This window comes from Tamandua tetradactyla, chromosome 21 (assembly GCF_023851605.1).
Source record: "Tamandua tetradactyla isolate mTamTet1 chromosome 21, mTamTet1.pri, whole genome shotgun sequence".
Taxonomy (NCBI): Eukaryota; Metazoa; Chordata; class Mammalia; order Pilosa; family Myrmecophagidae; genus Tamandua; species Tamandua tetradactyla.
In genome coordinates this window covers 28,375,089-28,398,573 of record NC_135347.1, presented here as the reverse complement: position 1 = coordinate 28,398,573, position 23,485 = coordinate 28,375,089, and the positions used below count along the sequence as shown (strand labels likewise).

General features: G+C 36.2%; 1 protein-coding gene across 1 annotated transcript in view; it reads right to left on the bottom strand.

The window, feature by feature from the left end:
• SLCO6A1 (solute carrier organic anion transporter family member 6A1) overlaps positions 1–23,485 on the bottom strand; it is a 147,024-nt gene that overhangs the window by 65,923 nt on the left and 57,616 nt on the right. Inside the window, exon 7 of the mRNA XM_077139066.1 lies at positions 7,808–7,952. Within this exon, the coding sequence (XP_076995181.1) occupies positions 7,808–7,952 (145 nt within the window). The remainder of the gene's footprint in view (positions 1–7,807; positions 7,953–23,485) is intronic.

Here is a 23,485-nt window from a genome sequence, read left to right as displayed (position 1 = left end):
AATCACAGAACTTATGGGAATTAAAGGCACAATAAAAGAGATGGAAAAAAAAATGGCAGCCTACAATAACAGATTTGAGGGCAGAAGAAAGGAATGGTGAACTAGAAGACTGGACATCTGAAATTCAGCGCACAAAAGGAAATAAAGGGAAAAGAATGGAAAATATGTGCAGGTCTCAGGGAAGTGAATGACAACATGAAGCACATGAATATGTGCATTGTGGGTGTCCCAGAAGGAGAAAAGAAGGGAAAAGGAAGAAGATTACTGGAGGAAATAATCACTGAAAATATGTCATCTCTTATGAAAGTTATAAATTTACAAATACAAGAAGTGCAGTGTACCCCAAACAGATTAGGTCCAAATAGACATACTCCAAGACACTTATCAATCAGATTGCCAAATGTCAAAAACAAAGAGAGAATTTTGAAAGAAGCAAGAGAAAAGCAATCCATTACATACAAGGGAAGTCCGAAAAGACTATGTGTGGATTTCTCAACAGAAACCAGGAAGGCAAGAAGGCAGTAACATGATATATTTAAGATATAAAAGAGGAAAACTGCAAACTAATAATTTTATACCCAGAAAAACTGTCCTACAAAAACGAGGGGGGAGGGAGGGGGGAGATTAAAATATTTTCAGACAAACAATCACTGAGAGAATTTGTGACTAAGAGACCGGCTGTAAGAACTACTAAAGGGAGAACTACAGATAGATAGGAAAAGGAGAGAGATGTCTGGAGAAGAGTTAGAAATGAAGACTATCAGTAAAGAGAAAAAGAGAAAAAAAATAGATATACAAAATCCAAAAGGTAGAAGAAAGTACTGCATTTATAGTAATAACATTAAATTTCAATTGCTCTGTTTGCTAGCTGCCAGAATACAATATGCCAGAATCATAACGGCTTTTAAAAAGGGAAATTTAATAAGTTGCTAGTTTACAGTTCTAAGGCTGAGAAAATGTCCATTCAAAGGTATCCAGGGAAATATACCTTGGTTTAAGAAGGCCGATGAAGTTCAGGGTTTCTCTCTCAAGTGGAAGGGAATGTGGCAAACACAGTCAGAGTTTCTCTCTCATCTGAAAAGGCACACGGTGAACACAGCATCATCTGCTAGCTTCTTCTCCTGACTTCCAGTTTCATGAAGCTCCCCGGGAGTTGTTTTCCTTCTTCATCTCCAAAGGTCACTGGCTAGTGGGCTCTCTGCTTCTCGTGGCTATGCCATTCTTGTCTGGCTCTCTCTGAATCTCTTCATTCTCCAAAATGTTTCCTCTTTTATAGGACTCCAGAAACTTATCAAGACCCACCCAAATGGGTGGAGACATGTCATCACCTAATCCAGTTTAACAACCACTCTTGATTAAATCACATCTCCAGGGAGATGATCTGATTACAGTTTCAAACATACAGTATTGAATAGGGATTATTCTGCCTTTATGAAATGGGATTTAGATTAAAACATGTCTTTTCTAGGGGACATACATCCTTTCAAACTAGCACATCAATTGATTAAATTCTCCAATCAAAAGACACAGAATGGCAGAATGGATTTAAAAAACAGGACCCATCTATATGCTGTCTACAGGAGACTCATTTTAGACCCAAGGACAAAAATAGATTGAAAGTGAAAGGTTGGAAAAAGATATTGCATGCAAACATCAGAAAAAAAGAGTAGCTATACTAACATCAGACAAAATAGACTTCAAATGTAAAACAATTAAAAGAGACAAAGAAGGACACTATGTATTAATGAAAGGAACAATTCAACAAGAAGACATAACAATCATAAAAATTTATGCACTGAACCAGAGTGCTCCAAAATATATGAGGCAAGCACTAATTACACTGAAGAGAGAAATAGACAATACTACCATAACAGTTGGAGACTTCAATTCCCCACTCTCATCAATGGATAGAACATCTAGACAGAGGATTAATAAAGAAAGAGAATTTGAAAAATGCAATAAATGCACTAGATCTAATAGATATTTAGAGAACATTACATTTACAACAGCGGATACACATTTTTTTTCAAAGTGCACATGACTCATTCTCAAGTGTGCACCATTTGCTGGGTCAAAGCAAGTCTCAATAAATTTAAAAGATTGAAATAATACAAAACACTTTCACAGATCTTAGCGGAATGAAGCTGGATAGCAATAACTGGCAAAGGGACAGAAAATTAAAAAATATATGGAGACTAAGCACACACTCTTAAACAACCAGTGGGTCAAAGGAAAAAATTGAGAGAAATCAGTAAAAATCATGAGGCAAATGAAAATGAAGACACAACATATCAAAATTTATGGGATGCAAATGCTTGCCTTCCATGCAGGAGACCCGATTGTGATTCCCAGACCATGCACCTAAAAAAAAATAAAAATTATGGGATGCAGCAAAAGCAGTGCTAAGAGGGAAATTTACTGCTTAAATGCCTATATTAAAAAGAAGAAAGAGCAAAAACTGAAAGAGCAAAAATCAAGGAATTAACTGTTCACTTGGAAGAACTAGAGAAATAACAGCAAACTAACCCCAAAGCAAATGATAGGACAGAAAAAATGAAGATTAGAAAAGAAATAAATGAAATTGAGAACATGAAAACAATCAAGAACATCAACAAAACCAGAAGTTGATTCTTTGAGAGAATCAATGTACCCATTGTAAGGTTGACAAAAAGAGAGAGCTAGAGAGAATTCAAATAAATAAAATCAGAAATGGAAAAGGAGATATAACAACAGATCCTGCAGAAATGAAGGAGGTAATAAGAGGATAGTATGACCCAACTATATGCTAATAAACTAAAAAATATGGATGAAATGGACAACTTCCTAGAAAAGCATTCTGATGGTTTGTAGCTACTGTGTGCCCCAGAATAATCATGTCCTTTTAACCTCATTCAATATTGCTGAGTGAGATCTTTTTGATTGCTTCCATGGAGAGGGCAAAGACACAAATGGACATTTGCACACCAATGTTTATAGCAGCATTATTTACAATTGCAAAGAGATGGAAACAGCCAAAATGTCCATCAACAGCTGAGTGACTAAACAAACTGTAGTATATACATACGATGGAATATTATGCAGCTTTAAGACAGAATAAACTTATGAAGTATGTAACAACATGGATGGACCTAGAGAACATTATGCTGAGTGAGACTAGCCAAAAACTAAAGGACAAATACTGTATGGTCTCATAGATATGAACTTACATTAGTGAATAAACTTGGAATATGTCATTGGTAACAGAGACATTAGGAGATAGAAATAGGGTAAGATATTGGGTAATTGGAGCTGAAGGGATACAGACTGTGCAACAGGACTGGATACAAAAACTCAGAAACAGACAGCACAATACTACCTAACTGTAATACAATAATGTTAAAACACTGAATGAAGCTGCATGTGAGAATGATAGAGGGAGGAGGGCTGGGGACATAAATGAAATCAGAAAGAAAAATAGATGTCAAAGATTGAGATGGTATAATCTAGGAAGGCCTAGAGTGTATAATAATAGTGACTAAATGTACAAATTTTAAAAATGTTTTTGCATGAGGAAGAACAAAGGAATGTCATTATTGCAGGGTGCTGAAAATAGATGGTAATTAATATTTTAAAATGCCACCTTATGTGTGAGACTAAAGCAAAAAATGTTTGTTACAAAATTTATATTTTGACTAGTGTATTTCCTAATATAACTTATGTAGATAGTTTGATTGAACACCATAAGTGCTTGGAATCTCAGGTAGGACATGAGATTTTGTTGGTTTGTCCAGAGTAATGCCCCGATGAGTCCCAGAGTAATTCGATCAGTGAGTGGAAAAGTATTTGCAAAGCCCCCTTTGGGGAATGGTGAGAACAGGGAGACATGCAACTTCCCCAAGTTGAATTCCTGATATTCTCACGAGCAGTGTGGACAACTAAAGCTATAGGCTGAGCCCCCAGTCTTGGGGTTTGTTCATATGAAACTTAACCCCACAAAGGATAGGTCAAGTCTACTTAAAATTTAGGCCTAAGAGTCACCCCAAAGAGAGCCTCTTTTGTTGCTCAGATGTGGCCTCTCTCTCCAGCCAACACAACAAGCAATCTCACCACCCTCCCCCTGTCTACGTGGGACATGACTCCCAGGGGTATGGACCTTCCTACCAATGTGGGACAGAAATCCTAGAAAAAGCAGAGACTCAGCATCAAGGGATTGAGAAAAACCCTAGCATGTGCTGAAACTGAGCATCAAGGGATTGAGAAAACCTTCTCGACCAAAAGGGGGAAGAGTGAAATGAGACAAAGTATCAACGGCTTGAGAGATTCCAAACAGAGTGAAGAGGTTGTCCTGGAGGTTATTCTTGTGCATTAGGTAGATATCATCTTGTTATTCAAGATGTAATGTAGAAGCTGGAGGGAACTGCCTGAAAATGTAGAGCTGTGTTCCAGTAGCCATGTTTCTTGAGGATGATTGAATAATGATATAGCTGTCACAATGTAACTGTGTGATTGTGAAAACCTTGTCTCTGATGGTCCTTTTATCAACCTTGTCAAGAAACGAGTAGAACATATGGAATAAAAATAAATAATAAGGGGAACAGATGTTAAAATAAATTTAGTTTGAAATGCTAGTGATAAATGAAAGTGAGGGGTAAGGGGTATGGTATGTATAATCTTTATTTTTCTGTTATTGTTTTATTTCTTTTTCTGTTGTCTTTTTATTTCTTTTTCTGAATTGATGCAAATGTTCTAAGAAATGATGAATATGCAACTATGTGATGATATTGAGCATTACTGAATATATATGTAGAACAGAATTATATGATAATGTTTTTGTTTGTTCTTAATTTTTTTAATTAATAAATAAATTTAAAAAAAAACACAAAGTGGGAGGTCTCACACTACCTGATTGTAAAGTATGTTATGAAACTACAGTGGTCAAAATAGCATAGAGGTAGATATACTGATCAATGGAATTGACTTCAGTTTTCAGAAATAGGCCTTCTCATCTATGCAATCTAACCCATGTGGGACAGAGCAATCACTTCTGTAAAAAAGTGTTTTGAGAACTGGATATTCATATGCAAAAGAATGAAAGTGGATCCATATCTCACACCTTATACAAAAATTAACTCAAAAAGCATCAAATACTTAAAGATTAGAGTTAATACCATAATACATTTAGAAGAAAATGCAGAGAAATATGTTACAAATCTTATAGTAGGAGGTGGTTTACTAGACCCTACACCCAAAGCACAAACTTCGAAAAAAGAAATAGATAAATGGGAACTCCTCAAAGTTAAACAGTTTTGTCCATCAAAGAACTTTATCAGTAAAGTATAAAAAAGGAGACAATATTTTGAAACCATGTATCAGATAAGGGTTTAGTATCCAGAATATATAAAGAGGTTGTTCAACTCAACAACAAAAAAGACAAACAACCCATTTAAAAAACGAGCAAAAGACATGAACAGATACTTCTCAGAAGAGGAAATACAAATCACTGAAAGGCACATGAAAAAATGCTCATCTTCACTGGCTTTTAGGGAAATAAAGGTCAAAACCACAATGATACACCATCTGACACTCACTAGAATGGCCATTATAAATAAAACAGCAAGCACTGGAGAGCATGTGGAGAAAGAGGCACACTTATCCACTGTTGGTAGGAATTAATAATCATACAATGCTCTGTAAGGCAGTTTGCCAGTTCCTCAGGAAGGTAAGTATAGAAGGGCCATATGATCCAGCAATCCCATCGCTATGTATATATTCAGAGGAACTGAATGCAAGGACACAAATGGATATTTGTAGACCCATGTTTATACCAGCATTATTTACAATTGCCAAGAAGTGGAAACAGCCCAAATGTCCATGAATGGATGAGTGGCTAAACAAGATTTGGTATAGACATGTGATGGAATATTATGCAGCTTTAAGACAGAATTAAGTCATGAAGTATATAACAATGTTGGGTGAACCTTGAGGACTTTATGCTGAGTGAAATTAGCCAGAAACAAAAGGATAAATACCATATGGTCTCATTAATATAAACCAATATTGAGTGAACTTTGAGAATTTAAGAACACAGATTATTATGAGATAGAAATGGGGTAGAGAGTGGGCATTTGGTGCTGTGAGAATACAGATTGTGCAAAGGACTGATTATAACAATTCAGAAATGGATAGCACAATACTGCCTGATTGTAGCACAATAATGTAAGTACGACAAATGAAGCTGAATGAGAGTATGAGTGAGGGAGAACAGCTGACGGCACGTATGAAACCAGAAGGAAAGATAGAAGATAAAGATAGCTAGCTGGCAATTAGTGTAGTTTTGATAAAGGTGTGACACTAACATAAGCATGGCTTTCTGAAAAAGCAAAGATGAGGGCCTCATGAGACAAATTAAGAGGATCTGAGGGAAGTCCTGGGAACCAATAGAGACCATGTTGACCAAATTGTGTAATCTACTCTATTGCATATTAATTTTGAGTAAATGGAGAGGTGGTTCAGACTGACTACTGGTAAGTAGGTTCAAGTCAGCTCGCCTGCTGTGCTAACACTTCTCCAATCAGAACGACTTCCTCACCAATCTGGTTTTAAGCCTCAGGTCTGTACCACTATAACAACTAGGTTCCTCCTTATTAGGCAGAAGACTCCCCTGCTTCAGATAACAGTGAGAGAGAAGTGCAGCTACACTGAGTATGGAAGCAAGGAAATTTTCAACTGCTACGGTCAGAAGACAGGTGGATTATTAGAGCTTTAGCTGGTTTGCTTGGGAGATGAGGGAGTGGGGCACATAGTTACTTATTAAGGTAGAATGGCAACAACTTCTCAGGGCCCAGCCCCTCCTTCAGTCTATCATACTTGGAGTTTTCTTGATATTTGCCTTAATTAAATATTAAATGAAACAAATCAAATGGATTTAGTCTCAGCCTCTGTTGATTAGATTAACCAGAGTAGAGTGGTGTGCCTATAAGAAAAAAAAATCATTTTTTTTGAAACCGATCTGTTTCTTGTTTTTAGCTTTGTGCATATCTTAGCATTCGTTTTCTCTTTGAATCACAACTCTTATGTTTCTTCTTTTCTTTTAATTAATTTTTTTAATTAATCAGATTTTTGTCTTTAACTCTAAAAGTTACAGTATATTTCCTTGACTTTTCAGCATTAATGCTAGAATCCTAAAACATTTCATTCAATGCAACCTTTTCTGGAGAGCCAATTCTCAATATCTAGAAATACTGAAGATGTATATAATAGCAATTATCCTTCAATCTCTAAATCTATATATACTTTGACAAATGTGTACAAGAGACAAGTCTTACTTGGAAGCATGGAAGAACTGGAATTTGATGAATTTCCATCACCAGGATAATGGATAAATAAATAGTGGTATATTCATAAAATAGAACCCCATAGCACAAAGCACATTAAATAAATATAGATAACAAACATGAAGAACATACTTTCAGATAAAAAGCAAATAGTAGCAGAGTGTGTACAAAATGGCACATGAATAGACACATAAGCAGTAAAGATGCACAAATATGTATGGTAATGAAGCCCTCTAACTTCAGATTAATGGTTACCTGTGGCAAGGGAGGAAGAAAAATGAGATAAGGGAGGGATTTAATCCTAATAAGGCTTTATGTGCTAAAAAAAATAATAATGAGGAAATGAGGGTAAATTTTCACTTTAAGTAAAGGATGTGTAGGTATCTGTTTATATTACATCTTGTACTTTACTGAACTTGAAATACTTCATACATTGGTATAATAAAACTTTATACAAAGTTTTTGAAATAAGCAATATGAGCAGAAAATTCTACCTGCAAGTGTAGTTGCTATTTTCTGGGTTAATACAAACTGACTTTTCATATATAAAGGCAGAAATTCAGATGCTCCAATATTAAGTAAAGATTCTGTAGCTTTGGAAAGAGATAAACACAGAAACACTGGATCCTTCATCAGAGCCTGAAATAGAAATAAACTACAAATCAGTTGTTTTGTTAGGTGAATAGCCATAAAAACATCCAATCAAATGTTAATAATGACTCCACAAAAAGTTATTTTTTCCCAATTTAAACCAAAAATATATTTTTTAGAATTTTCAAACAGAAATCTTACCATTCATCAACATATACCATAAAGGTCATATAGTATTTATGCCTTTTTTTTTTGTAATTTGCTCTCAAAACTACCTATAATTTTTATTTGTGGGTATAGCACTGTATTAGTCAGTACTTTCCAGTAAAAGAACATACATATGCAAACATTATGAGATTTATTACAGAAATTGGCTGATGTGACCATGGGGACTGGAAAATCTGTGTTTCATAGGGTAGGCCACAAATAAGGAAGTCCAAAGTTTCAATGCATTCCCTAGGAGAAACTGCCTGGCTGAAACAGAGATAGAAAATTTTCTTTCAGGACTGTTGAAATAATCAGTTCTGTCTGTAAGGCCTTTATCTGATCAGATGAGACTTCTTTCATTACTGAAGGCAATATCTTTTGTTGATTCTAGATGCCTTCAGCCATAGATGCAATCAACTGACTAATTATTTAAATTCATTAAATACTCTCATAGTAACAAGCAGGGCAGTTTACCAAACAACTGGACACCACAACCTAGCCAAGTTGATACATAAATGTAAACATCACAGGCAATTTGTTATAAAAATTAAGAGAAATATTTAGGTAATTAGCAAGGTTTCAAGAACTTCTCTGTACTTTTATTTACCTACTTACTAATTTTCTTAGGAAATCTTTTTCTTTAACTGAAAGATAAAAAAAGGAGTTTAAGCAATTAATTATATTCTATTGTATTTTACAGTGTTCTGAAGTTCTCTCAGATTTCCACCTACATAAAAAATGAAGTTAGTTGTTTCTAACTTCTGAGATACTGAGCTGTTTGTTTATAACCTGATCATTCCCAGAAACTTTGGGTCTTTATGGGGCATCTCAGACTTAGAATTAGGGCTCTGAATCTATGAAAGTGAAGAGTACCCCATGCAGAACTGTATAAAAAATTGGAAAAGGAATCTGACTTCAAGTAGAGATATGAATGAAGCTGATCAAATAGGACTAAGGTAAATCAGAATATAGGGTAAAAGATGATATCATCCATATTTTAAAACTTCAACTTCTGTATGAGATCAAAGGGAGAGATGTTTATTTAGTGCAAAATTTATGTTTTGGATAGTACATTTCCTAATTTGACTTGTATGATCAATTTAGTTGAATACCATAAGTACATGGAATTTTGAATAGGGCATGAGACTTTGTTGGTTTGTCCAGGTTGGAGTGATGTCCCAATATATCCCAGAGTAATTGAGGCAGTGAATAAAGAAGAACTTGCAAGGTCCTCTTGGGGCATTGGGGAGAAAGGAGAAAGTATTTAACTTTCCCATTTAGAGAATTTCTGATATCCTCACAAGAAATGGAAACAGCCAAATCAATGGGCTGAGCCTTCAATCTTGGGGTTTGCACCTATGGTGCTTCTTCCCACAAAGATAGGCCAAACCTACTAAAGGTTAGGCCTGAGTCAACCTCAGAGAACCTCTTTTGTTGCTCAGATGTGGCCTCTCCCTCTAAGCTGACGTGGCAAGTGAACTCTCTCTGCCCTCCCTCACTATGTGGGACATGACTCACAGGAGTGTAAATCTCCCCGGCAATGTGGGACAGAAATCCTGAGATGAGCCAGGACCTGGCTTCAAGGGATTGAGAAAACCTCCTTGACCAAAAGGGGGAAGAGAGAAATGAGACAAAATAAAGTTCCAGTGACTGAGAGATTTCAAACAGAGTTGAGAGATTATCCTCATGGTTATTCTTGTGCATTATATGGATATCTGTGCTGCTTTGAAAGGATTTATGCACCCTAGAAAAGACATGTTTTAATACTAATCAATCTTATGGGACAACCATTTCTTCTAATCCGTATTCAGTACTATAGGCTGGAAACTTGATTAGGTTATCTCCACGTAGGTGTGATTCAATCAATTGTGGGTATTAAACTTGATTAGACAGAGATGTGTCTCTACCCATTCTATGTGGGTCTTGATTAGTTTATTGGAATCCTATAGAAGAGGAGATATTTTGGAGAGAGTGCTTGCCCTCCCTCTCATTCAAGGAGCTCTGGGTCTGTGTGCTGGTTTGAATCTGTGGTGAACCCCCAAAAAGCCATGTCCTTTAATCCTCATTCAATATTGATGGCTGGGAGCATTTTGATTGTTCCCATGGAGATGTGACCAACCCAATTGGGGGGCGGTAGCTTTTGATCAGGAAGCTTCCATGGAGTTGTGACTCCACCCATTAATTCTTTAAAAGAGGAAACATTTTGGAGAGAGTCCCTTTCTGAAGCCACCAGAAAGCCAGCAGAGCTGAGCAGAGCCAAGAGGCTGAAAGCCCACACTTCTAGAGATGTCTGGAGAAAAAGGAAAATGCCTCTTGAGGAGCTTCATGAAACAAGAAGCTGGAAGAGAAAGCTGAGAGGCTTTGCCATATGCCCTTGCAGTGGAGAGAAAAACCCTGAACTCCTTTGGCCTTTCTTGAATGAAGGTTACTTCTTGTTGGTGCCTTAATTTGGACATTTCTATAGATTTACTTTAACTGGGACATTTTCATGGACTTAGAACTAGAAACTTGTAACTTACTAAATTCCCCTTTTTAAGACTCTTTGTCTTTTTAAGTTAGACTTCTAGAGAAACAGGTTCAGCAGGAAATATCCATAGATACAAAATTTATAGAAGTGTCTCATGTAAAATGGGAATGTAGAGTCCAAAATCTTTAGGGCAGGCTGTGAAGCTGATGACTCCAATGAAGGGCCTGGACAAGCTCCACAGGAGTGGCTCACCGGCTGAAGTAGCTGTCTCTTCTGAATCCTCCTTAAAAGCCTTCCAGTGATTAGACTAAGCATCACTCGTTGCAGAAGACACTCCGCTTGGCTGATTACAAATGCAATCAGCTGTGGGTGTGTCGGCGTAGCCAACATGGTCATGATTTAATTCTATGAAATGTCTTCATAGCAACAGACAGGCCAGCACTTGCCCAACCAGACAAATGGGTACCACCACCTGGCCAAGCTGACACATGAATCTGACTACGACACCAATCAATGCCCTCATTTTAATGGCAGACACCAGGCAACGTCGAGATTTCAGCTTATGTTGTAAAGTTGCTACCCTAAAAATGAGACTCAGTCTGATTTTCAGAGATCTCAAGTCTGTGGCTATAGGAAATGAGATTTTCCTTCAGGCCACTCATAGAAACTTTTACATCTGTCATATAGTGCTTAAGCTTCTTGTTTGAAGCTTCAGCTTATCCCTTTCCTTCATCAATATATACAGAGTATCTAACAACAGCCACCCAAATCTCTATGCTTTCTAATTCCACAATACTCGATAAAGGTGTCAAAAACATTATCCCTCAGAGCCTGGCTTCATATAAGTGAAGCATTAGAGGAATCCAATGGTGATATTTTTACTATCTCTTGCCAGCTCACCCCATGGGTTGGCAATGTCATTCTGATTATGGGAAACAGAGTCATTAGTGCCTTTGAGTCTGGTCAGAGTAGAAAATCAGTCATAAAAACCCATTTTAAAGATTCTATTCCTTAAGAACCACTCTCAGTACTAAGCTGTACTTAGCTAAGGTTCTCTAGAGAAACAGAATCAGCAAGAGATATCTGTAAATATAAAATTTATAAAAGTGTCTCACATAACCATGGGGATGTAGAGTCCAAGGTCTGTAGGGCAGGCCGTAAGCTGGCAGCTCTGATGAAGGTCCTTAATGAACTCCCAGGAGAGGCTGGCTGGCTGAAGCAGGAAGAGCAACTGTCTCTTCTGAGTCCTCCCTAAAAGGCTTACAGTGATTAGATTAAGCGTCACTCCTGCAGAAGACACTCCCCTTAGCTGACTGCAAATGCAATAAGCTATGGACGCCAACAACATGGTCATGATTCAAGTCCATGAAATGTCCTCATAGCAAAAGACAGGCCAGTGCCTGCCTGACCAGATGACTGGACACCACCACCTGGCCAAGTTGACACATGAATCTGACCATGACACTAGGGTATGGACAAATGAGTTAAAATATGGACAAAAGGATAAACAAATAATAGGGGGGACAAAGGTTAGAATTAATTGGGTAGATGGAAATACTGGTGGTCAATGAGAGAGAGGATAAAATATATAGTATGTATGAGATTTTTCTTTTTTATTTCATTTTTGAAGTGAGACAAATGTTCTAGAAAATGATCATGGTGATGAATATACAACTTTGTGATGATATTGTGAGCCATTGATTGTACACCATGTATGGGATGTTTGTATGAAAAGATTAATCAATGAAAATATTTAGAAAAAAGGAAGTGTTCACCAAAAAGAAATATTTGAAAAAAAAGTGAAGTTATATAAATTCTGTATTCTAGTTACTTTGTTTAACTTATTCAGAAGACTTACTAGAATGTGTAGGAATGTTTTGCCTATTATCTATTATGCTATTATTATACTATATAGAACACTAACATTACCGTAACTTATAATAAAATATTAACTTTCAAACTAATGTCTATATTTCCTTGGATATCTATATATCTGAAAAATATTTAATGCTATTTTTCTTTTTTTTTTACACGGGCAGGCACCGGCAACAGAACCTGGGTCTCCGGTATGGCAGGTGAGAGCTCTGCCACTGAGCTACCATCGCCTGCTCCATTTAATGCTATTTTATGTTTAAATTTTTAATTCAAATTTTCTTTTTCTAGCCCTAAACACTCTTTTAAAGATGTAATCATGTTTTCCATAGTCATCTAGTTTGGTTTCTGAGTGTTACTTAATTTTGCATAATGTGGCAACACCATATTTATCCATTCCTGTAGGGATATATTTGGATTGTCTTCAACTATATTAAGAATCCCTGTGCATTTAGCCTTAAGGACCTGTGAAAGAGTATCTCAAATAGTATAAATCCTAGAAGGAGATGGTTGGAGCACTGGGATTTAGCATACTTAATTCTGTTATTTTTCCAGACCATTCTCCAAAATATGTCAGTTTACATTCCCACTATAGTAGGATAGATCCATTTTCTTCATATAGCAGTTTGTATTTGCCAAAACTGGTCAGAACAGTATTTCCAGTTCTACAAGCCCTTTCAGAACTTTGGCATTCCCCCCAGCAGGAGGCACTGAACTTTGAAAGGTCTTTAAAATTACCTTAATGAAGCAAGTGATGCTGCATAAATTCTGAGACTAGGTCATAAAATGACAATATGGCTTCTGCTCATTCTCTCTCTCTTAATACTCATGATTTGAAATTCAGTTACCACATTGTGAGAAAGCATAGGCCATAAAAGAGGCAATGTATGTGAGTGTTCTAGCCAATAGACAGCATCAAAAGCCAATATATATACATGAATGAACCTTCAGATGATTCCGGCCTTTGAATTATTGTAGTTAACCCTAAGTAGAGTTGAGAAGAACAAGACAAGCCCAAATTACAGATTTATGAGCAAAATAAGCTTCCTATTGTTTTGGGGTGGTTTGTCATGCAGTAATACATAACGAGTATATCCTATATAATCACAAACACTTGATATTATTAGCTGGCCTTCAAAAATTTTTTTTCATGTTGATGAATGTAAATAGCATGGCATGCTTTATTTTGTATTTCCCTGATCATAGATATAACTGAGCATATAATTTATATAATTTTTAGCTATTCAAGATACTTTTGAATTGGCTATTCATATTTCTACTAGATTTTCTGAAAATTTTATGTAATTTATATAAGTTCATACATATATGAATCTGTTGCTAAGCCCTATGTTCTCTTCTATTGGTCTATTTATAAGTCTTACACAGTTTTTACTATTATGGCTTTGTATCATGTCTTAATGTCTACCAAGGCCAGTGCACTTTATATTAGCTATTCATGTCCCTTTTTGCCATACAAACTTTATAATCAATTTGTTATTAAACAAAAACATATTGTGGTAGGTTCAGGTGTCACCTTGGCCAGGTGATGCTGCCTAGTTCTGTTGCTATGGACTTGAATTATTAGCACATGAAATTCATCTATGGCTGTTTACATCTGCAGTTGGCTAAGGGGAGTGCCTTCTGCAATGAAGGATGTTTAATTTAATTAGCAGGAAACTTACAAGAGAGAGGTCACAAGAGAGCTCAACACAGCACAGCCCAAGCAGCTCAACATACCTCATCTCAGCACTTGCAGCTCAGTCCAGACATTGGGAGATACAGAAAGGAATTGCCCCAGGGATGGCTTTGGAACCCAGAAGCCAGGAAAGGAGGCCAGCAGATGTCACCGTGTGCATTACTATGTAACAGAGACCCTCAGATGAAAGTTAGCTGCCTTTCTTCTGAAGAATTATAAATTTTTAACTAAATAAATCACCTTTCATTAAAAGCAAATCCATCTCTGGTAGATTGCATTCTAGCAGTTTTGTAAGAATAGCCACAAGAAGGAATGAACCTGTGAGACATGTAACTAGATGACTGCAACTGCATTCTGGCAGTTTTGACAGACTAAAACAAGTATCGATTGTTATTGCATTAAATTCATAGATTATTTGAGAAAAAAATCACAAGTTGTAATTTGTTCCCTTAACATGTTAATCTCTTCATTTATTCCAGTCTTATTTAATACCATTACACTATTTTAAATTCTTTTCATGAAGTTCTTATTAATTTAATTCTTTATTAAGTTAATTATTTATTCTTTATTAAATTAATCCCTGAATTATTAAATTATTTACAGTTTGTGGTTACTTTTTACTTAATTATCTATTTTTTTAATTTTAGTGTTTTATTGTTAAAAATTTAATATACAAACATTCTTGACAAATAAACATTCCATACATGGTGTACAATCAATGGCTCACAATATCATCACATAGCTGTTTTTCATCACCATGATCATTTTTTAAAAATATTTGCATCGCTCCAACAAAAGAAATAAAAAGGAAAAAAGAAACAACTCATACCTCTTACCCCTCCCTCTCATTGACCACTAGCATTCCAATCTATTCAGTATATTTTAATCTTTGTTCCCTCTATTATTTATTTTTCATAGTTATTTTTTACACATCTGCCCATACCTTATATAAAAGGAGCATCAGACACAAGGTTTTCACAATCACACAGTCACATTGTAAAAGCTATATCATTATACAATCATCTTCAAGAAACAAGGTTACTGGAAAACAGTTCAATTTCAGGTACTTCCCATGAGCCACTCCAATACACCATAAACTAAAAAGGGGATATTTATATAATGTATAAGAATAACTTCCAGGATAAGCTCTCTACTCTGTTTTAAATCTCTCAGCCACTGAAACTTTATTCTGTCTCATTTCTCTCTTCCCACATTTGGTTGAAAAGGTTTTCTCAATCTCTTGATGCCAGGAACCAGCTCATCCCAGGATTTCTGTCCCACACTGCCAGGGAAATTTACACCCCTGTGAGTCAAGTCATATCCATATGGACGGGAGGGCAGTGAGTTCACTTGCTGAGCTGGCTTAGAGAGAGAGGCCACAAATGAACAACAAAATAGGTTCTTTGGGGGCTACTTGAAGCCCTAATTCTAAGTAGGCTTAGTCTATCCTTTGCAGGAATAAGTTTCATAGAGGCAGATCCCAAGCTCAAGGGCTTGGCCTCATTGATTTGGTTGTCTCCAGTGCTTGCAAGAATATCAGAAATTCTCCAAATGAAGAAGTTGAAAATTTCCCCCTTTTTCCCCGTTCTCCCAAGAGGACTTGCAAATACTTCTTTATGCCCTGTCCATATCACTCTGGGATTTTTCAGGGCATCACACTAACCTGGACAAAACAACAAAATCTCATGCCCTATTCAAGAATCCATGTACTTATGATGTTCAATTAAACTGACCATACAAGTGAAATTAGGAAATACACTACCCAAACTATAAATTTTGCACCAAATACACATTTCTTTCTTTAGTCTCACACAGAAGTTGAAGTTTTAAAATATGGATGATTTCATCCTTTACCCAGTCTTCTGATACAGCTCAGTCCTAGCCAGATCAGTTTCATTCCTATCTCTACTCGATGTCTGATCACTTTTTCAACTTTTTGAACAGTTCCTGTGTTGGATACTGCTGACTTTCATAGCTTCAGAGCTCTAACTCTGAGTCTCAGGTGTCACATAAATTCCAGAAGTTTCTGGGAAAGACCATGCTATGTACAAACAGCTCAGTATCTGAGCATTTAGAATTAAGACTTACACCTTCTGAATATTTGTGACTGCTGTAAGAGCTTACAATCTAGGACCCTTTACAATATACCGCAACCTGATATTCCATGTGCTCAACTTTAGTTCACTGAATTTTTATATATACTTAGTCCATATGATTGAGGACTATTATAAATATTATAAAAAATTATAATATTTTTTCTGTTCCTGACATTTCACTGAACATATAGCTCTTAAGGTTCATTCATCTAATTACATGTCTCACAGCTTCATTCCTTCTTGTGTCCGCTCAATAGTCCATTGTATCTATACACCATAGTTCCCTCCTCCATTCCTCAGCTGTTGTACTCATACGTCACCTCCATTCACTGTGGATACAAATACTGACACCAAAGACACCAGTGTGCAAATGTTCATTTATGTCCCCACACTCAGCTCCTCCAGGTATAGACTGAGCAATGGGGTTGCAGGATCATATGGCAAACCTACCCTGTGGGAAACTGCTTATGGCACCGGCAGTGTGCCGGCCATCTTGTGGTCTGGCGCCATCTTAAGTACTAACTCAAGTTAAGTTTATATCTCAAAGTTTAGTTTCTATTTCCTCACTTCTGCTCTGCCTTTCCCCGAAATCAGCTGACCAGCCTTAGCTGATCAGCCTTTCCCAGCTTAGTCCCTGCTGATTGGTTGCTTAACTGCAGGGTAATGCCCAACCTCTGCTGACCTCCGATACAAGTCACCTCCCCTTCCTTACTGCATAAATAGCCTGGATTCGCCCTCAATAAACGAGACTTGATCAGAATCCTGTCTTGTCTCCATTCTCTGTGTCTTTTGTCCCCGGTTCTACCTCCCTCCCTCAGGTCCAGGTTCGTCAGTCCAGCGGGTCAGGACACCACACCTAGCTTCCTGTGGAACCACCACACTGCCCTCCAAGGGGCTGCACCTCTCATGTTCCTACCGAAAGTGAATAGGTACATCTCCATCTCCAGTTTCTCTAGCACTTGTTTCTCTCTGTTCATTTTTAAATAATTTTATTCACACATCATACAATTCAGCCTAGGTGCATAGACATGCCTTCACTACTATGCTCTATCTGAAGACATTTCCTTTTCTCCTACAAAGAATTCATACCCTTTCCCAATAACATTTCCCTATTAGCCAGTGAAGTTTTGATATAATGCCTTTATTGCATTTATTGGAAGCATATTACAATGTTATCATTGAATAAAGACCCTAGCTACATTAATTTTACTTTTTCCCATATACCATCTGTTTTCAACACCCTGCAATATTGACATTCCTTTGTTCTTTCTCATGCAAAAACATTAACTTTTTTTTAATTCATACAATTAATCACCATCATTCTACACTCTAGGCATTCCTAAATTATACCATCTCAGTCTTTATCTTCTATCTTTCCTTCTGGTTTCACACATGACCCCAGGCCTTCTCCCTCTATCACACTCACATTCAGCTTCATTCACTGTATTTATATTATTGTGTTACAATCAGGTAGTATCGTGCTATCCATTTCTGAATTTTTGCAGTCAGTCCTGTTGCACAATCTGTATTCCTTCAGCACCAATTATTCGATCTCTACCCTATTTCTATATCTTGATAACCTGTTTTCTTAACTGAAATTCTCCAAGTTCACTCATTAATGTTAGTTCACATCAGTGAGACCATACAATATGTGCCCTTTTGTTTCTGGCAAGTTTCACTCAGCACAATGTCCTCAAGATCCATTCATGTTTTCATATGCTTCCTGACTTTATTCTGTCTTACAGCTCTGTAATATTCCATCGTACCTATATACCACAGCTTGTTTAGCCACTCAACCACTTATGGACACTTGGGCTGTTTCCATCTTTTGGCAATTGTAAATAATGCTGCTATAAACATTGGTGTGCAAATGTCCATTTGTGTCTTTGCCCTCATGCCCTCTGAATAGATACCTTGCAATGGCATTGCTGGATCATATGGCAATTCTATACTTAGCTTCCTGAGGAACCACCAAACTGCCTCCCACAGTGAATACATGTGCCTCTTTCTCCACATCCACTCCAGCACATTTTCTGTTTTTTTTTTGATAATGGTCATTCTAGTGGGTGTCAGATGGTATTTCATTATGGTTTTGATTTGCATTTCCCTAATAGTCAGTGAAGTTGAGCAGCTTTTCATGTGCCTTTTAGCCATTTGTATTTCCTCTTCTGGGAAGTATTTGTTCACGTCTTTTAGCCATTTTGTAATTGGGTTGTTTGTCTTTTTGTTGTCGAGTTGAAGAATCTCTTTATATATTCTGGATACTTAACACTTATCTGATACATGGTTTCCAAATGTTGTCTCCCACTGCATAGGTTGCTTTTTTTTCACATGGGCAGGCACCGGGAACCAAACCTGGGTCCTCTGGCATGGCAGGTGAGCATTCTTGCCTGCTAAGCCACCGTGGCCCACATAGGCTGCCTTTTTACTTTCGTGACAAAGTTCTTTGAGGCACAAAAGTGTTTAATTTTGCGTTCCCATTTATCTGTTTCTTTCTTCAATACTCATGTTTTGGGTATAAGATCTCAGAAACTGCTTCCTATTAAAAGTTTTATAAGATATTTCCCTACATTTTCTTCTAAAAGTTTTATGGCCTTAGTGCTAATGTTTAGGTTTTTGATCCATTTAGAGTTAATTTTTGTATAACGTGTGAGATAAGGATCCTCTTCCATTCTTTTGCATATGGATATGGATTTCCAGTTCTCCAAACACAATTTATTGAAGAGGCTGTCTGTCCCATATGAGTTGGCTTGACCACCTTGTCAAAGATCAATTGCCCATAGAAGGGAGGGTCTATATCTGAATACTCTATTCACTTCCATTGGTCAGTATATCTATCTTTATTCCAGTACCATGCTGTTTTGACCACTATAGCCTTGTAATATGCTTTAAAGTAAGGTAGTATGCAACTTCCCGCTTCATTTTTCCTTTCTCAAGATATTTTTAGCTATTTAGGGTATCCTGCCCTTCCAAATAAACTTGGTTATTGGTTTTTCTATTTCTGAAAAGTAAACTTTTGGGATTTTAATTGGTATTGCATTGAATCTATAAATGAATTTAGGTAGAATTGACATCTTAACTATATTTAGTCTTCCAATCCTTGAACACTGTATGTCCTTCCATTTATTTAGTTCTTCCATCATTTCTTTTAGCAAGTTCTCATAGTTTTCCATGTATAAATCTTTTGTATCCTTAGTTAAATTCATTCCTAGATATTTGATCCTTTTTGTTGCTATTGTAAATGGATTTTCTTGATTTCCTCCTTAGATTGCTCATTACTAGTGTATAGAAACTACTCATTTTTGGGTGTTGAGCTTGTACCCTCCCACTTTGCTGTACTCATTTATTATCTCTAGTAGCTTTGTTGTATATTTTTCAGGGTTTTTGTCATATAGTATCATATCATAGGCATACTGTGAGAATTTTACTTCTTCCTTTCCAATTTGGATGTCTATTATTTCTTTTTCTTGTCTAATTGCTCTGTTTAGAACTTCCAGCACAATGCTAAATAATAGTGGTGACAGTGGACATTGTGTCTTGTTTCTGCTTTAGGGGGAAAGCTTTCAGTCTTTCCCCATTGATGGTGATATTAGCTGTGGGTTTTTCATAAATTCCCTTTATCATGTTGAGGAAGTGCCCTTCTATTCCTATCATTTGACATGTTTTCATCAAGGAAGGGTGTTGAATTTTGTCAAATGCCTTTTCTGCATCAATCAAGATGATCATGTCATTTCTCTGCTTTGATTTGCTGATATGGTGTATTACATTAATTGATTTTGTTATGTTGAACCATCTTTGCATACCTGGAATAAATCACACTTGGTCAAGATGTTTATTTCTTTTAATGTGCTGCTGGGTTCTACTTGCAAGTATTTTGTTGAGGATTTTTATATCTATGTTCATTGGAGAGATTGGTCTCTAATTTTCTTTTCTTGTGGTATCTTTTGCTGGCTTTGCCATTAGAGTGATGTAGCATCATAGAATGAATTGGGTAGTTTCTTCTCCTCAATTTTTTTGAACACTTTGAGCTGGATTGGTACACATTCTTTCTTGAATGCTTGGTGGAATTCACGTGAAGCCATCTGGTCCTGGATTTTTCTTTTTGGGGAGCTTCTTGATGACTGATTCAATCTCTTTACTTGTGATTGATTTGTGGATGTCACATATTTCTTCTTGAGTCAATGTTGGCTGTTCATGCCTGCCTAGGAAGTTGTCCATTTCATCTACATTGTTTTGTTTATTAGGATAAGGTTGCTCATAGTATCCTCTCTTGACCTCCTTTATATCTGCAGAGTCAGTTGTTGTGTCTCATCTTCCATTTCTGATTTTATTTATTTATTATTTATTTATTTATTTTGGTCAGTCAAGCTAAGTTCCTATTGATTTTATTCATTTTCTCAAAGAACCAACTGCTGGTTTTGTTGATTATCTCAATTATTTTTGTGTTCTCAATTTCATTTGTTTCTGCTCTTATCTTTGTTATTTCTTTCATTTCATTTGCCATTCTTTCTCTAGTTCTTCCAAGTGAAGAGTTAATTCCTCAATTTTTACTCTTTGCTCTTTTTTTTTCATGGGCAAACACCAGGAATTGAACCCAGGTATCTGGAATGGCAGGCCAGAACTCTGCCTGCTGAGCCACCATGGTCCACCCTCTTTCTTCTTTTTTATATACACTTTTAAGGCAATAAATTTCCCTCTTAGCACTGCCTTTGCTGTATCCCATACATCTGATATGTTGTGTTTTCATTTTCATTTTCCTTGAGATATTTACTGATTTCTCTTGTAATTTCTTCCTTGACCCATTGGTTGTTTGGGAGTGTGTTGTTTAACCTCTGTACATTTTTGAATTTTCTGGCTGTCTGACTTATTATTGATATCCAACTTCATTTCATTGTGATCTGATAAAGTGTTTTCTATGATTTCAGTCCTTCAAAATTTATTGACATTATTTTGTCCAGTGTATGGTGTATCCTTCAGAATGATCCATGAGCACTGGAGAAAAAATGTGTATCCTGATATTATGGGGTATAATATTCTGTAAATGTCTGTTAAGTCTAGTTCATTTATTTTATTAATCAAGTTCTTTCTTTATTAATCCTCTGTCTAGATGTTCTATCAATTAATGAGAACAGGAAATTGAAGTCTTCAACTATTATAGAAGAGGTATCTATTTCTCCCTTTAGTGTTGTCATTGAAGCAAACAATATGCACAAATATTTATGATTGTTATGACTTCTTGTTGAATTGGTCCTTTCATTAATACATAGTCTCCTTCTTTGTCTGTTTTAATTGTTTTACATTTGACATCTATTTTGTCAGATATGAGTATAGTTACTCCAACTTTTTCCTGATTGTTGTTTGCATGAAATATCTTTTCCCAACCTTTCGCTTTTGACCATTTTTGTCCTTAGGTCTAAAATGAGTCTTCTGTAGCCAACATATCAATGAGTCCTGCTTTTTAATCCATTCTGCTAGTCTATGTCTTTTTATTAGGAATTTAATCCATTGACATTTAATGTTATTACTGTAAAGGCAGTACATTCTTTTTTTTAAATTTATTTATTAATTAAAAAAATTAACAGGCCAAATAAAACATCAACATATATAATCAGTAATTCACAATGTCATCACTTAGTTGCATATTCATCATTTCTTAGAACATTTGCATTAATTCAGAAAAAGAAATAAAATGAACATAGAAAGAAAAAAAAAGATAATATCTACTATACCCCTTACCCCTTGCTTTCATTGATCACTAGCATTTCAAACTAACTTTATTTTAGCATTTGTTCCCCCTATTATTTCTTTTTATTCCATATGTTCTACTCATTTGTTGACAAGGTAGATAAAAGGAGCATCAGACACAAGGTTTTCACAATCACACAGTCACATTGTGAAAGCTATATCATTATTCAATCATCCTCAAGAAACACGGCTACTGGAGCACAGCTCTACATTTTCAGGCAATTCCCTTCAACCTCTCCATTACATCTTGGATAACAAGATGATATCTACTTAATGCATAAGAATAACCTCCAGAATAACCTCTCGACTCTGTTTGGAATCTCTCAACCATTGACAAGGCAGTACTTTCTTCTATCATTTTGTCTTTTGGATTTTATATATCATATGCATTTTTTCTCTTTTAACCTTTACTGATAGTCTTCATTTCTAACTCTTCCCCAGACCTCTCTCTCTCCTGCCCTTTCCTATCTGCCTGTAGTACTTCCTAGGGAGCCAGTCTCTTGGTCACAAATTCTCTTAGTGATTGTTTGTCTAAAAATATTTTAATCTCCTCCTTATTTTTGTAAGACAGTTTTGCTGGGTATAGAATTCTTGTTTGGCAGTTTTTGTCTTTTAGAATTTTAAATACATCATACCACTGCATTTTTGCCTCCATGGTTTCAGCTGAGAAATCCACACATAATATATTTAGGTTTCCCTTGTATGTGATGGATTGCTTTTCTCTTGCTGCTTTCAAAATTCTCTCTTTGTCTTTGACATTTGACAATCTGATTAGTAAGTGTCTTGGAATATGTCTATTTGGATCTATTCTGTTTAGAATACACTGCACTTTTTAGATCTGTGATTTTATGTCTTTCATAAGAGATGGCATATTTTCTCCTTTCTCCTTTCCCCCTTTTTCCTCCTTCTGGGAGACCCACAGCACATGTATTCATGTACTTAGGCCATCATGCAATTCCTTGAGACCCTATTCATATTTTTCCACTCTTTTCCCTATATTTCCTTTTGTATGTTTTGTATTTCAGATATCCAGTCCTCTAGTTCACTAATCCTTTCTTCCATCTCTTCAAATCTATTGTTGTAGGCATCATTGTTTTTTATCTCTTCTATTGTGACTTTCATTCCCATAAGTTCTGTGTTTTTTTTTCCTCAATGTCTTCTTTATAGCCTCCCAAAACTCATTGATTCAATTTTTGATGAGATTTTGCATGTCTGTTTGAACATTCTGAATTAGTTGTTTCAACTCCTGCATATCATTTGAAGTGTTGGTGACTGGGTCATATCTTCCATCTTCCTAGATGACTTGTTATTTTTTGCAGGCATCTAAGCATTGGATTTCCTTAATTAGTTTATTTTGAAGATTATTTTCACTCTTTTACCTAGGGTTTCCTTGCTGTATGCCTTTGTTCTCTATTTTTTGACATTCAGTTCAACTTATTCTAGACTTCTAGCATAGGTTCTGTTCAACTGATTAGAATTGGATTTTTCTTGCCCTGCC